Below are 14631 nucleotides of genomic sequence, written 5' to 3' on the forward strand. Positions count from 1 at the left end.
TCAGCCATAATTTGAGAACTCCAAATTTATTAGAAGCTCTCAGTAAGTAATTTCTGTTACTATGAACATTTAGGAATGACTAAAGCTATATACATACACACCACCTAATCGACCGTTCACAGGCTTGCTTATAGAAAAACCCAATGCATTATGTACATATATATATTTTATTTCCAACCTAATGAAGTTTATTTTCCTCTACCATTACTTTCAATATAACAACAAAAATCTCCACCTTGCGAATGCTTTTTGATGAGCGTTCTGATGGTACGGGAGGAAATATGTTCGCTTGGCAGGCTACCCTAAACGGTTCCTTCAGGGCTATTGTATAAGGAATCTGTACGGAACGAGTCGAGTAAACAGAATCAGAACCAAAACGGAGCAATACAAATTGTCATTGCCAATAATGGTGGCAGGCAAAGAGAAGGCCAAAAAATCACGAACGGAAAATCAATTTATAAGAGAGAAAAAGGAGCGTCGACTCCTTGCAAATAACAAACAGTGATGGTCAGAGTAGTGACTGTGTGTTGCTATAGCTTGAGATTATGGAAGGTGGAAGTTTTTAGGGATTATTCGTTTAATTTCAATGTGATGAAGGTGGGAATTTTTCGGTGGAAGGAGATGTGGAAACATACATATATCTTTGTATGTGTAGCTTTATAAATTGTTTGCTCATGATGCTCACACATTCGAACATGACATAGCAACAAATTAATTAAACTAAGCAAAGCTTCTAATTTTTATAGGATACTGAATTTGTCGCTTAAATTCGGTAGATGCGATTTAATAATAACAATATTGTCAAAGGACGACACACTGCGTTCTAGAAGTCCTCTACTGGTTATAGTATGCGCATTTAAAGTATATATTATATTATCTTCTCTACTTCCAAGTGTTTCAACCTGACATCTAGTGTTCAATATTGTCCCAGGTGGAGATAGATGGAGGTAGAGGTGTGATATAAGGATAATTAACCAGTTAGAGACCAGGATATGGGTTTGAAATGTAAGAACGTAGCTCTTAAATCATTTAATATCATTCTTCGAAGCAAAACTGGGTCATACATCTCTTTTACATGTTGTACAAGAAGTCGTGCATTGACATATACTAGGGCCGTTTTAGTAGGAGCGCCTTTTTGAAGTGAAGTCGATGTTTGGTAATTAAAAAATGTCGACATTGATATATTTATATGAAATACACAGTAAAATAGATTTACACGGAAGGTCGGGTAGGTCAAACAATTGTAATAGCCACCCATTGAAATAGAATTAAGATAGACAAGTTCAACTTTAGCTAAAAATAAGCTACCAATATTTAGATGTAAGTCACTATATCACAAAATAAAAACTAAAAAACTAAAACTAACGTATATAATTCAAAATCTTTCTTTTCTAAACTCCATGGTGGGTGTAGAGGGTGGCATAAGAAACAAAAGTTATATAGCGCCGATATGCGCCGAGACATTACGAATTTACGTTTGACGAACCATAAATGGTATTCACAAAAATATAATAAGATTCATCCTTTTTGTTATCTAATATGCTTTGATTTTGCTATCATCTCCACATAAAATGCAAAAACCGTTGAAAAACATGAATATTTCTATAAAAAACGACATGTTTGAATATGAATAACTAACTAACTATTACTTGTACGAAAAATTTTCACTAAACATTTTTTGCTTAGAATCGACTATTTAGTCGATTTCTGTAGTTATTTCGAGAAAAAAATTTCCACCCAAGAGTGGGGTGCCACACCCCTGCAAGGGATAGGCGCACAGCGGCGCAATATAACTTTTATTTCTTATGTCACCCTCTATCCTCACCCAAAATGTAATGTCAATCGGTCTTGACTGAAAGAATTCGGAAGTCGCACGCGGCTTTAAAAAATTATTATTAAGAATGAACAGGCAAAACGAAGTTTTTGAAAAAGTATTTTATAAATCAGTGCAGTGGCACATTAATCTCTACATTGATACCAATTTATTATCGTTGGCCATCTTTCTTAAAAATTAAGTTTAAATTTTTCACGACATTCAATGATTAATAATTTGATCATTGATTGCAAACTTCTTGTACTGTAATTTTTTTATTGAACGAAACATCATTCCCACAACCGAATAAAGTTCATTTTTTCGTCCACACAGACATTAATTTCATTCACTACATAATATAACACAAATTATTACGTCCTTTTCCTCAATTGGAGAATGTTCAACATGTTTTCCATCCTTTCTTCACAAGCAAAATTAATCCCATGCCAATCCGCTTTAATCCTTTATGTCTGCTTCTTCCCGTGCCAAACTTTTACTGAATTGTTATTGCACTAAACAAAACGAAACAGTCAGAGGCAGAATCATTTTCAAAGATTAGTCCTCAATGTTCTTTCCATTGTCCTTTCATTTTCCGTGTGGCACTAAATTAAATGTGGATTCGAAGAGGGTATATTGATGACGGTTTAGATGATAAAAATGCTATGGTGTTTAAGCTATACGAAACACAATTTAGTATGATACGAAAAACCTTGACAGTTTGACAAGACAAAGTATTATTCGGTAAAATAATGGAATAAATTTGATCAAGCGTCCAGCCTGGTTAGGCAGTATCACTAAGTAGAATAATGGCTAGATAGAACAGGCATTAAATGTGGCATTAGGTATCTATCAGAATAACATCAAAATCTATATGTAGAGTTTGTGAGACGAGCATTATACTGACTATGTATATTTGTGTGCACATCATATATCTGTATACTGATGAAGGCAAATAGATTTGCAAAAAGGTCGAAGGCCAGTGGACGATAAATGCCGAAAGCACGTGCAAGGAAAGTAAACGTGATGGACTCTAAATCCTTATGATTGACAAATGTCTAGAGGAAGGAATTTTAATCAGAGTAATTATATTATTAGGATTTGTGAAATGAGCATATTGAAAAGAGCAAGATATTGGCTTCCAGTCAGTAATAGACACCTATACCAAAAAATTACCTATTAACGAGATTTGAGGCTTAAGAGATGCGATTTAAAGGCAGTTGTAAATGCAAAAATCATTAGCAATCGAGTACTAAATACCTTTTTCCAATGATTATGTCAATTCATGACCTACTGTTTTTGTCAACAACCGGTCCCATCATGCTAACCAAGGGAAATGTAAACACCCACGTATATAGTGCTGCTTTTGCGCCGAGTATCGTCAAGTTCGATGCCACAGTCAGGCAAAACATGCAAGAGGAACACCCTCGACTTGATGCTTGTGTTGAACTATCTGCATTTACAGATTTTAAACAAAATGGCGAAGGCAGATTTAGTGCTGTTGATGCGACAATTATCATCAAGTTCACTGCCACCATCAGAAGAAACGAAACGAAAAGATTGATCGACGCCTTTAAGGTCTTATCCGTTAATGTATATAGGAAGAACGCGATGACTATTCAGAATCACGACCTTGGTTTTGTTGGTTTACCTGTAGTCCAATTCTCCTTGATTTCTTCTTCTAGTCCAAGTCTTTGGTCAAAGTGATCCGAAAGATGTTGATACGGTGGTCCGTGCAGGAAGATTCAGGGCGGAAACCAGCCTGCTCTCTGTCAATCAAGCTTTCGAGGTGTTCCTGGATACGTTCTAGGATAATTTCAGCTATTATGTTTGCGACAGTGAGGAGTACGTAAATACCTTTCCAATTGCTGCACTCAAGAGGATAAAGACTGCAAGAACTGCGAGGAACAATTCCGTAGTCCACGCTTGATGGTCATGGTCGAGACTATTCCACTTTTATTTGGAAGAGTAACCTGTATTGGCATGTTGCAGTAACTAACCATTTCATATACAAGAAGTGGAACTTCACCAGATGATATACCGTTAAGAACCGTGAAAAAATGTCCCCCGCTCCTCTTAAACTGTTCTTCATCGTGGATGGGGATTCGACCGTTAACATCTTTGGTCAGACCATCGAAACACTTGCGAAGATCTTTAAGTTCTTCCGTAACTCGGTATACGATAACGAAATCATTATTCTTTGCACCATCTTTTGGCTCCTTGATCAGCGCAATAATAAATTCTCTTTTTTCACGGCGACCTTCAGTTCCTTACGTTTGTAGATTCACTTCCAAGTTTCAGCAGTCAGCCGTTAGGGACGTGGCGAACAATTTCACTTTCGCCAGAGAGCACTTTTGATGGCGGTCCGCAAGCGAAAGCAAGCGACCATCAATTGATGGCCCAGCCTCTAAGACCGTATTTCCCGAGATCACCCATCAGAGTCGCAATGATACCATTAGGGAAGCGATGACGGCTTTACGGTTTCTTACCAGGGCAGAGGCAAATCGTCAGACGCTGCCTCACTTCTGCCCTGGGAGCAGCGTGACCATAGCGGCTCGCAGATGTTAAATACTCGTTTATATAATTCGTAGAAAACGACATGACTACGAATTATATTGAGCGCAAATCCGCCTTATTGACCAGAGCTTGGCCAGAGCTGAAATGCGGACTTAGGACCCCATCATTCTCAAAACGAATATTTCTGGCCAAGCTCTGGTCAATAAGGCGGATTTGCGCTCAATATCATTCGTAGTCATGTCGTGTTCTACGAATTATATAAACGAGCATTTAACATCTGCGAGCCGCTACGGTCACGCTGCTCCCAGAGCAGAGGTGAGACAGCGTCTGACGATTTGCCTCTGCCCTGGTAAGAAACCGTAAAGCCGTCATCGCTTCACTTTTTTGAAAAGTTTGTGTGCAAGCCCTAAGCGAGGGGTCCGTGGACCAGGAAAGAGGGAGTAAGTTGCTCCCCATTTGGTCCGGTCCAGCATTAAGTTGATGCGGACTTAGGACCCCATCATTCTCAAAACGACCATTAGGGAGTTTCTCTTACTCTCCCCTTTTATATATGCGTTGTAATCATCCGTTGGTGCATAACACTTCATTATTTATATATTCCTCATTATGAACTGCAATTTCGAAGTTAATTTTCTGACTTTCGGACTTAGGGAATGCGGTAAGCATTAATTCGACACCAGATTCACGTATACTTCAAAAGGTTTGCCAGATCACTATGGCACTATGCTGTAAGGGGGAATAAAATGCTCCCCAGACCCCTACCATCTTACCTCGCTTAACCCTAGAATATCCAGCATATATCTTTATATACTTTAAATGAATTCTAAACCCTTTACCTGATAGGGGAAAACCAAACTTCGCTTATATTTCATCTCCATTTTTGACACCCCTATTGTAGGAAGTCTTTTTCAGTTCACCTATCAGGTATGGTTGTTTCACTGCTTTTGATATTGCTTTGTTTTTAAACTCATTTTAGCATAAACGATTTAATGACAATACTAGCAACAATGACCACAGCGCTCCCGTCGAAATGCACGACTAACACGGATCAATTGGCAAATAATCCGTTCGATGAGTTTGTTCAGAACCGTGGGAGGTAAGTGAACATAAATACAATCGAATTAGAATACAGACATTAGGCACTCGAGTTAAAATAAAAAGTGATGTAATGATTTCCTTAATTCAGATCAGGACGAGCTGGTAGCTTAGCTTTACCAAATAATTCTTTACTGGATTTATACGACAAAGAGCAGGAGCAGTGTAATTCACTAGTATTATTACCACCAAATGCTAATCTCAGGCGACATTCATCGCACAATTGTCCAATTATGGACGATAAACCAGTGCGCCCTGCTATATTTCAAGTAAGTATATGTATAGTGATTCAAACATTTCACAATACGAAGTGTTTGCCTCTTTCAGTTAATTTCAAAGCTTTACGCGTTTATTAGAATGACTACCGCTTTCTTAGTTACTCTTCAGTAATTCAGTAGATTGCGTGAAGTTTTTTTTAATTTGAATTCTTTACATTGCACATATACCAAAATATTTTGACTAAATATTTAAAGTAAGCACCTATTTATAATTCAAACCAATAATTAAAATTGAATTTGACTTAGACTTTTCATTGCTTCTATATTCTGCGATTGTCCAACTCCCAATTTTATTTTTGATAAGAAAATTACAAGTGCCACTCACTTCCGGCAATCTTATGATTCATACTGGAAAAGCTCAATTTATCTAAAACGTGCTGCTACTGCTTCCAGATAATAAAAGTTATAATCTATACTCTGCTAGCATCTTTCAGTAATTCGCTTATTTTATGCATCTGTTGAGTGAATTCCAACTTTGTTCTTTGCTACTTATATTTATAAAAAGTTGTCAAAACAGTGTTTATTAATTCAAAGTCGTTTCGTGGCATTATGTGTACTATGACAATAACTTTCATGTTAAAGATTTAATTCAAGAGATAAACGTTATTCATTGCTCGTGCATAATGACAGATGGTTGTAATTTACATGAGAAAGCTTTATTCAATCCAGTGGATCTGATCATTAGTTTCAACCGAGAAATTATAACTTATATGTACATATATGACTTCTAGAGCGACTAAAATAGCATTTTCTTCCGACTTCACTTCATAGTATAGACATAAATTCTATAATTGAAAAACAATGAGATTGTAATCTATCCTAGACTGATGAATTTCTTTTAAAATAACAGAAGCAGGAAATTTGTTTTTCTTAGATACCCGATTTGCTATTAATTTTATATAATACTCAATTGCTTCATCAATTACTTCTTTTGTCATTTTAACAGATTGACTTGATTGAGAGAGCAGCCCCTTCGACTACTCTAACTACTACAACTACATCAACTGCTACTGTTCAACAACCTCCGCCGGTTCCGAAGCGAACATTCAAAGGAAAAATAGCAACCACGAAACAATCAACAGCAATTATCGATGGGAGTGGCAGTGAATCGTTCCAATATTCACAAGATTTCCACACGAACCGAGAGATCAGTTCTCAAAAGACTTCATACAAGAAATCATACAATAGTAATGATGTCCCAGAAATCAATACTCCCAGCAATTTCATAACAACAGGAGATTTGAATGGAGGGCACATTAGTGATGATGACCGGATTAGCTTGGAAAATTCTGTGTTTGAAGAACTTCATCCGTCTGATTTGCTTGTTATGAACAATTCTGGTTACTCCAATCGATCCTCTAGTGACTCAAATAAATCACAGACAACAGTCGATACTGGATACATTTCTTCCACGACAGAATATGAAAAAGCTTTCATTCCAGATTCACGTATGAACTATAGAAGTCGATTCTCATCAGTTGATACTCAATCTTCCTTAGATAGCTGCCTAACAGAGAAGACTATGGATTCGCCGCTTTCAAAGGAATCATTCAAATTAGAATCAGGACGTTCGTCTTCACAAAATGAGACTCCACCTAATTCGGCGTTTTTTGTGAAATCTCCAAGAGCTCTTCCGGCTATTCCCGCCCGTAAATCAATGACAGCACCAACCAAGATACCACCACCAGCACTCCCGTCGAAACCAACAAGGTCAACACCGCCTGCGCCTCCTCTTCGATCCCAACAATCAATTGAATCGGGGAAGCTGCAAAATCATGCAACTTCGAATAATTCTAAACTGTTGTCAAACTTCGGACGATCTACGGATAATATGGTACAGGATAATGTTTATAACAAAGCGATGACTATTCGAAATAAATTAAGTAGAGGAAACAAACCACCCCCTATCTCCTATCCAAAGTTACATCAACGACAGGACTCTAGCATTTCTAACGATAGTTTTTCAATAACATCGAGTCCTGGCTATAATTGCAAGTCTATGGAAGCTCCACTACTCCAACATGCTTCAAAGATTAATAAGAACGGACTAAGGCATCAGGATTCAAACGATAGTTTTGTAATGACACCGCGTTATAATTTTCAACAACAGCAGACAGCACACAATAAGTTTAATTGTCGACAAGATTCCAATATATCGAGCGATAGTTTCAGCCAAACATCCAGCCCAGGTTATAGCACAAAAATATTAGAAGCTCCACTCTTGCCGCATACATTAAAAATTTGTAATGGTAGGCCTTTTATCAACTCTATTGATTTACTATAACCATTACTATGTCTCTCCGTAGTGAAACAAAATTGCAAAATACCAGACGAGATTATAAAAGAACCTGATCAAACTCCTTCTACTTCTCCAATCACGAAAAGCGCGTCAACACCAGCAAGTTTGCAAACCGTAGTACGGTTTCAGAATGGATCCAACATGTCTCTTCAACATAGGGTAAGTGAATTCATTAAGATGCACCTGTTTAATTTATCTGCCACAGAATAGTTATCGTCAGAAGACATGAATTTATTGGAAAAGTTAGTTTTCGTCTGTATTTTGCAGTTTTTTAATTTTAATTATATCTAGCAAAATACACTAGGCGACATAATTCCTAATACATCTTAGAACGTTATCAAATGTTCCAGGCGACAATGAATGGGAGGGAGATAGTTGATTGTATTATCGGCGTATTTAAATATGCCGATATAGCGTCGCAAGATCTACCTTTGCTTGAAGCGCAGCCTCTCCATCTGATGAAGAGAGATGTCGATCCAGAAGATAAAACTGAAAGTGGTCGAATTAACTGCTTATATCAAAAATTTTGACCCTTAATAAAGTAGGACTGTTATAGCGGAGAGTAGGGAGCATGGATGTGAACACACCGTTTACAGGGTTTAGCACCTTGTTGATGTGGGGATGTTGGATAGGTTCAAGTTTATAGTGACGACAAGGTGGATAACCTGGTTCACGGTGGGGATCGAAGAAGCATGGATTTTTAAGGACCGGTTTCTGACATCGGAGCCCATTTTTTGTGTAATCTTCATTTTTCCTCTAAGGACGGTTATTTGACATTTTTGAGGGTTGAAGGGCTGGTGAAATATCGATAGAGGTCGTCCAAATATGAATTAAGATGAGTTCCGCCGCGTGCTATATCCCTTGTGATAATGTAAATGATGAAGTCGTCGGCATATTGCAGAATCTTAATTGGACTGAGAGTGTACGGAGAGTACGAAGCTTTGTGTTATTCCAGCTGGATTGGTGCGACGAGAGGACAGCTGCTATTAGGATTGATGAGACGAAAGGACAGCTATTATTGAATCTTTATTTGGGATTGCCGTCCTTCTAGAAAGCTAAAATTAGCTTGCAGAGTGCCGGTGGAGGTGAAGGGTATGGCCTCGATTATAAACCAGTCCGTATTGCCATACAACGCCAAAAGCTCTCCTTATGTCAAGGAGGCAGACTATTGTAGGTGGCCTGCGATTAATCCCGACCAAGACGTCAATTTTTCAGGACTAGAAGGACATATTTAATTGAGTGACCTCCGTATTGTTTCTATCGCAGTACTCATTTATCATTGATTTGAAAACTTTGGCGGACGTTGAGAGGATGGAGATAGACTTCTAGCTATCAGGGACGAGAGGATTCTCATTCTTGTTGGGAACGGGTGTAATCTGAGCACCCTTCCTGCTCGTGGAGAAGTGCGTGTTCAGGAAACAATAGTTGGATATTGGTGACAGGAAGGGGCTGATAAATACAGAGTATTTTTTAAGGATACGTTTAAGGACTTTTTGTTTTTACTTTGTTTGATGTACATATCGACCGTTTTGGGCTTGACTTGGATTTGCGGGACTGAACCATGTGAGTTTTCAAGAGGAGGGGATGCTGGAACATCCAGTCTGGCTAGCTATTTCGGTGTGGGACAGTGAAACTGAAGGACGCTAATTGATGCATTGACTTTAGCTTCAAAATTTTGGTGAAACAGATATAGAGATGGGTGGAAAGGTCGTTTCCCTTTCGAGAAAGCATATGTTTTGTGGGAGTATGTTGCTACGGGTGCCTGGGTTACCAAGTCGTGGGGATATTTGTCTGAGTTCCCTATAAGTAAGGTCGATATTGAAAATACTGCTATTTTAAAATCATGAATCTCATTCTTTAGGAGTATAGTGGAAAATATCTATTGTAGAATAGTCTCCGTCGCAGGGTTTTCTTAGATTGGATGTCTTGAAGAATGTCGTCCGGGAGATTAGGTTGCAGCAGTTGAGAGTGCGTGACGGCACCAATTCATCACATACCTCTTGAATGGTTTCTGATTTGATACTCTTGGGTTTGTGGAAGTTGTAGTTGAAACAGTTTGGATTGAAGATGGGCTGGATTATGAACCACTAGTTTGCTCGCCTTAAATCTGTTGCTGTTAGCGGTGGCGGGCAGATTGCATGATCCGAAATTTGGGTAGAATGATGTTAGGAATAGTGTCAAGGAAAGAGAAGACGTTTGCATTGGAGTTTACGCAAATATTGCTGCTTATCAAGAAGTAGTCAAGATATGCATGGCTATTTCTTGCATTAGAGGTAAGAAGCGCCGGGCTAAAGTGTTAGATGTTACGATATGTTGTCAGCCAACAGTGTAGTTATTTCTTGCATTAGAGGTAAGAAGCGCCGGGCTAAAGTGTTAGATGTTACGATATGTTGTCAGCCAACAGTGTAGTTAATGATCATTATTGTTGAAAAATGGTACCAACCAGAAGGTGTGCCTGACATTTAACCCGCCTCCCAAAATAAGGAACTACAATTTGCCAGTTGGACGGGGTTGGTCTACACAGAAGAATTTAATGGTAGAGAGGTCACTTTGATAAAAATGCTGTTTGGGACAATAGACGGAAACGACGTATACAAAGCCGGATGGATTTCAATAGAAGCGATAGTAAGATGGTGTTAGCTAGAAGGAAAATGTGTGTTGCAAGGAATTTGTCGGAGACCAGTATTGCGGTACTTCCGGCAAGGCATGTGAATGTTTGGTTAGGAGGGTGTCTGCCTATGCGGAAAAAGTTTATATTCGCAGAAATGTGCCTGTAACGATAGTGTAACCTGGTTTCACAGGTTGAAAGCTATGCGTGAAGCATTAGTGAATAACAGGGACGGCCGAGTGAATAAGGCTGTTGCTATCACACGAGGTTGGCAGACTGGGGTCGGGTTGTTATGGGATGGGAGGGGCCCGTTTTTTGGCGTTCCTCCTCACCATAAATTTAATGCCCTTGCACTGCAACTTGCGGTAGTTGGCGAGGTGGTTGCTTACCCCGAAATTTACTCATTTCGTCTTGCGTTTTGGGATACTCATCTGGCCCGCGTACATTTGATACAACGATATTGAAGGTGACAGTTAAGTGCCGCATGTCTGATCCCTTTGCAGTTCATTTCGAAGCGGACTAGAGTGCGGTTGATTGTTTTAATTGGGGCGAGTTTTTTATCTAGAAGGAGTCGTCAGAAGTGATTAGCCACAAGTTCTGTTTACGGCTCTCTTATTTCGCTCTCGCTGTAACGAGAGGGTTTCAGGGTTTTCATGGTGTATGTGAAGAACTTCGCCTAGTCCTCTACGAGAAGATTCTTCGTCGCAATCTACTTACATGACAATATTTGGTAAAAGAAAATTACATCTTCTTTTTGCATCTATGGGGACTCCCTTAAACTTAACGTAGAAAGATGTTACTCACTGCATGCGTGAGCGTACACAGTTCCGATCTTCTTATCAAATTTAGTGTCGATCGTTACAGTCGTTTTTGGGAAAAGTGTGTATCGTACGATATTGTGAGGCCTAACGAGACGGGGTGGAAAAGGGGGATTTTCCCCGGGCCCGGAATTTTTTTCAAAAAAATGAAAAATACGGGGTCCCACGTCATTTTCACGCCAGGCCAGCATAATTTTTACCCCGGGCCCCATTATTCCGCGTAATTTTCACCCCAGGTCCGGATTTTCCCTCTGCGGCCCTGGATATCGTACGATGCCTTATGTCGCCTCTACATTCTATTAGTTACTTTTTACCAACTCAATTACTTACAGATAATTAATAGACGCAAAAGTTCGAATCCTTATGTTACCCAAGGACGCTTGAAGTTCCGTCTTTTTCAAATTTTAATAAATGCAGTTGCTTTGCTTGCTATCGCTGGTAGGTGCATAAGAAATTATTGTGCATATTTTTAATGTAATGTAATCAATTGTTGATTTCTTAAGGCGGCTTAGCTGCGTACTTCAATGCATATCCTACAGTGAAGTTTATCAACAAAACTATAATTACCCCAGCTAAGCGATTGGTTGAAGAAACTCCATCACATACCGGTAAGTTTATTGTGCTAAAGAATTATTTGTCCAATATAGTAAGAATATATTCAAATTTGACATGTCTACCCAGGTAAAAATCCTGCACCTGGTGTCTGCCTTCCAGTTATAGTCAAATTCTGCTTGAATCACCAACTACCATATAACTATACTGTTTTTCCAAATTATATAGGACATTTTGGTCAGCCTGAAGTCCAAGTTGTAATTTCTTTTCACTTATTTGCCTTTAAAAATTTTACAAGAATCTGAATTCATAGGAACTAGAAGCTTTTGATGCTCTTGTAGACGTCCAGTGTTATGAATTAGTCGCATTGTTTTTATGTTCATTGTTTGTCCCGAAATGTGGTTCAACTGGAAGTACAGTGCCACCATGTAAGACGCTTTGCGAGGAAACAATGAGACGGTGTGGATTTTTCTTTGACGTTTTCGGATTGGATTTACCTGAATACTTAACATGCAACTTATTTCCGGATACAAGTAATCCCGAGGAATGCGTCGGGGTGCAGCAAGTCCGGGAGGTGCGACTACGTGCTCAAAAACCAGGTAATTGAACATACACAGATAGAGTTTAGTTTGAATATTACATTTCACTTGGCTTACTTCAGTTTTGGGAAACACACTTTGGCTTTTAAGAAATTAGAAATTAGTTAGAAATTAATTAGAGTTAATGAAGATAGTTGTGATACAATTAGTGGGACCTTAAAACGTTGCTGTAGGCGTGTCACTGCACAGCATTTAGTGTGTTGGTAATGAAACTGAAGTACAATCCCATTGGAAACCAAATAGGAAAAAAATAAAAATGCAGGAACTATGTAGGTACGCCATACTCTACAACATATACACATATATACTAACCAAATGAAACTCAACATATACTTCCGAATAGAACACACTGTTTCCAATTTCTTATTTCTTTTTGGTGCCTGAAATTTGGCCTTTAATATCTATTTTCTGAACTTAGCTTGCAGCGGCTTTTTATGTGATCAGAAACGTTGTATACCATCAGACTGGCGATGTGATGGCCATGTAGATTGCATGGATCAAACAGATGAATCCCAATGTTCGTCATGCGGAAATGGTTCCATTTACTGCGGCGAAAAACGATGTATGAGCCAAAAACATGTATGTGATGGGGTAATGGACTGTCCGTGGGGCCAGGATGAAAGAAATTGCGGTACGTGGTTTGGCTTAATACAACTTTGAACGTGGTTAAACTATTGTCCAATGGATTTTCAGTACGGCTAAGTGAGCGCAATGGAGATCTTGGTAAAGGAACGTTAGAAGTTTATAGGGCCGACATTAAATTATGGGCTCCAGCTTGTGTGACAAACTGGGATTCAGCAGCATCGCCTACGGCTGTTTGCTCTATGTTAGGCTACAGCTCTGTGAATTCGAGCCGGCTTAAAATGAGGGGTTCGAATATTACAATGAATCCTTCTACAAAAAACTCTCGAGCTATGATGAGGATGAATAACGAGAAGAACAGTAACTTAATGAAGGAGTTTGCGAAATGTGGTGGTAATGGAGAATATCCAGTAGCCGAATTAACCTGTACCAATTTTCGTAAGCAGAGCAATAGTCGCACAACTTACACATTTCTAACAAAACTTCTTACTTTAGAATGTGGTAAAATTAGAATTCGACGGCTAAAACCGAAATTTAGAGTTGTAGGAGGCACGGAAGCAGCTCCTGGTGATTGGCCATTTTTAGCAGCGATTTTGGGAGGACCAGAGGAAATATTTTATTGCGCTGGAGTCCTTATTGCCGATCAATGGGTTTTGACAGCTTCGCATTGCATTGGAAAGTGAGCATGGAAGTTTTTTGATTATTTTCATTTGTAATTCTTTGTATTTGTCTCCAAAAAGTCACACCCGACGAAAACTGAATGATTGGACAATCCAGCTGGGCATTACAAGACGACATTCTCATACTTATTATGGTCAGAAGGTGAAAGTACGTAATGTCATTCCACATCCTCAATATAACTCATATGTTGCTCATGATAATGATATAGCGTTATTCCAAGTAAGTTATCGATCGAAATGTTTATCCAACAGTTTCTAGGTTTTAATACGAAAGATGTGCGCTATGTATTTTCTATGGTGTTCTGATGGAATCACGGCTTTTGCAAATTGTGTTTTGAAGTATACATATAAGAGACTATTTTAACTGATAACTACAAACTATATTTTTCCTCTTCGTACAGCTAGCCACTCGAGTCGCTTTTCATGAGCATCTGTTGCCAGTTTGCTTACCTCCACCTGATTTGAAGGAAATAAAACCAGAAACAAACTGTACGGTCATTGGATGGGGAAAACGAGAAGATAAGAACAGTAAGAATAGAATTTTCTTCCAATTCACTACTACATATAATACATACAAGTAACTTTTTTCTAGTGAATCCTAATGCTGCAAATGCGTCTTACGAGCCTACTGTTAATGAAGTGGTGGTGCCCGTTCTTAATCGTGATTTGTGTAATGAATGGCTCGAGACGCTCAATGTCACTGATGGTATGATATGCGCTGGATATCAGGAAGGCGGCAAGGATGCTTGCCAGGCAAGTTACTTAATCCTCTAAAGATATAAAACATTTCTAA

General features: G+C 38.8%; 1 protein-coding gene across 1 annotated transcript in view; it reads left to right on the forward strand.

Annotated features, from left to right (window-relative positions):
* The window catches only part of LOC119660458, a 31172-nt gene that overhangs the window by 10851 nt on the left and 5690 nt on the right, over positions 1–14631 (forward strand). The window contains exons 2-15 of the mRNA XM_038069019.1: positions 5304–5423; positions 5514–5691; positions 6647–7949; positions 8007–8158; positions 11758–11863; positions 11929–12033; positions 12107–12234; positions 12291–12576; positions 12995–13207; positions 13270–13596; positions 13654–13837; positions 13899–14058; positions 14240–14366; positions 14431–14591. Of these exons, the coding sequence (XP_037924947.1) occupies positions 5317–5423; positions 5514–5691; positions 6647–7949; positions 8007–8158; positions 11758–11863; positions 11929–12033; positions 12107–12234; positions 12291–12576; positions 12995–13207; positions 13270–13596; positions 13654–13837; positions 13899–14058; positions 14240–14366; positions 14431–14591 (3537 nt within the window). The 5' untranslated portion in view covers positions 5304–5316. The remainder of the gene's footprint in view (positions 1–5303; positions 5424–5513; positions 5692–6646; positions 7950–8006; positions 8159–11757; positions 11864–11928; positions 12034–12106; positions 12235–12290; positions 12577–12994; positions 13208–13269; positions 13597–13653; positions 13838–13898; positions 14059–14239; positions 14367–14430; positions 14592–14631) is intronic.

Source organism: Hermetia illucens, chromosome 6 (assembly GCF_905115235.1).
Source record: "Hermetia illucens chromosome 6, iHerIll2.2.curated.20191125, whole genome shotgun sequence".
NCBI lineage: Eukaryota > Metazoa > Arthropoda > Insecta > Diptera > Stratiomyidae > Hermetia > Hermetia illucens.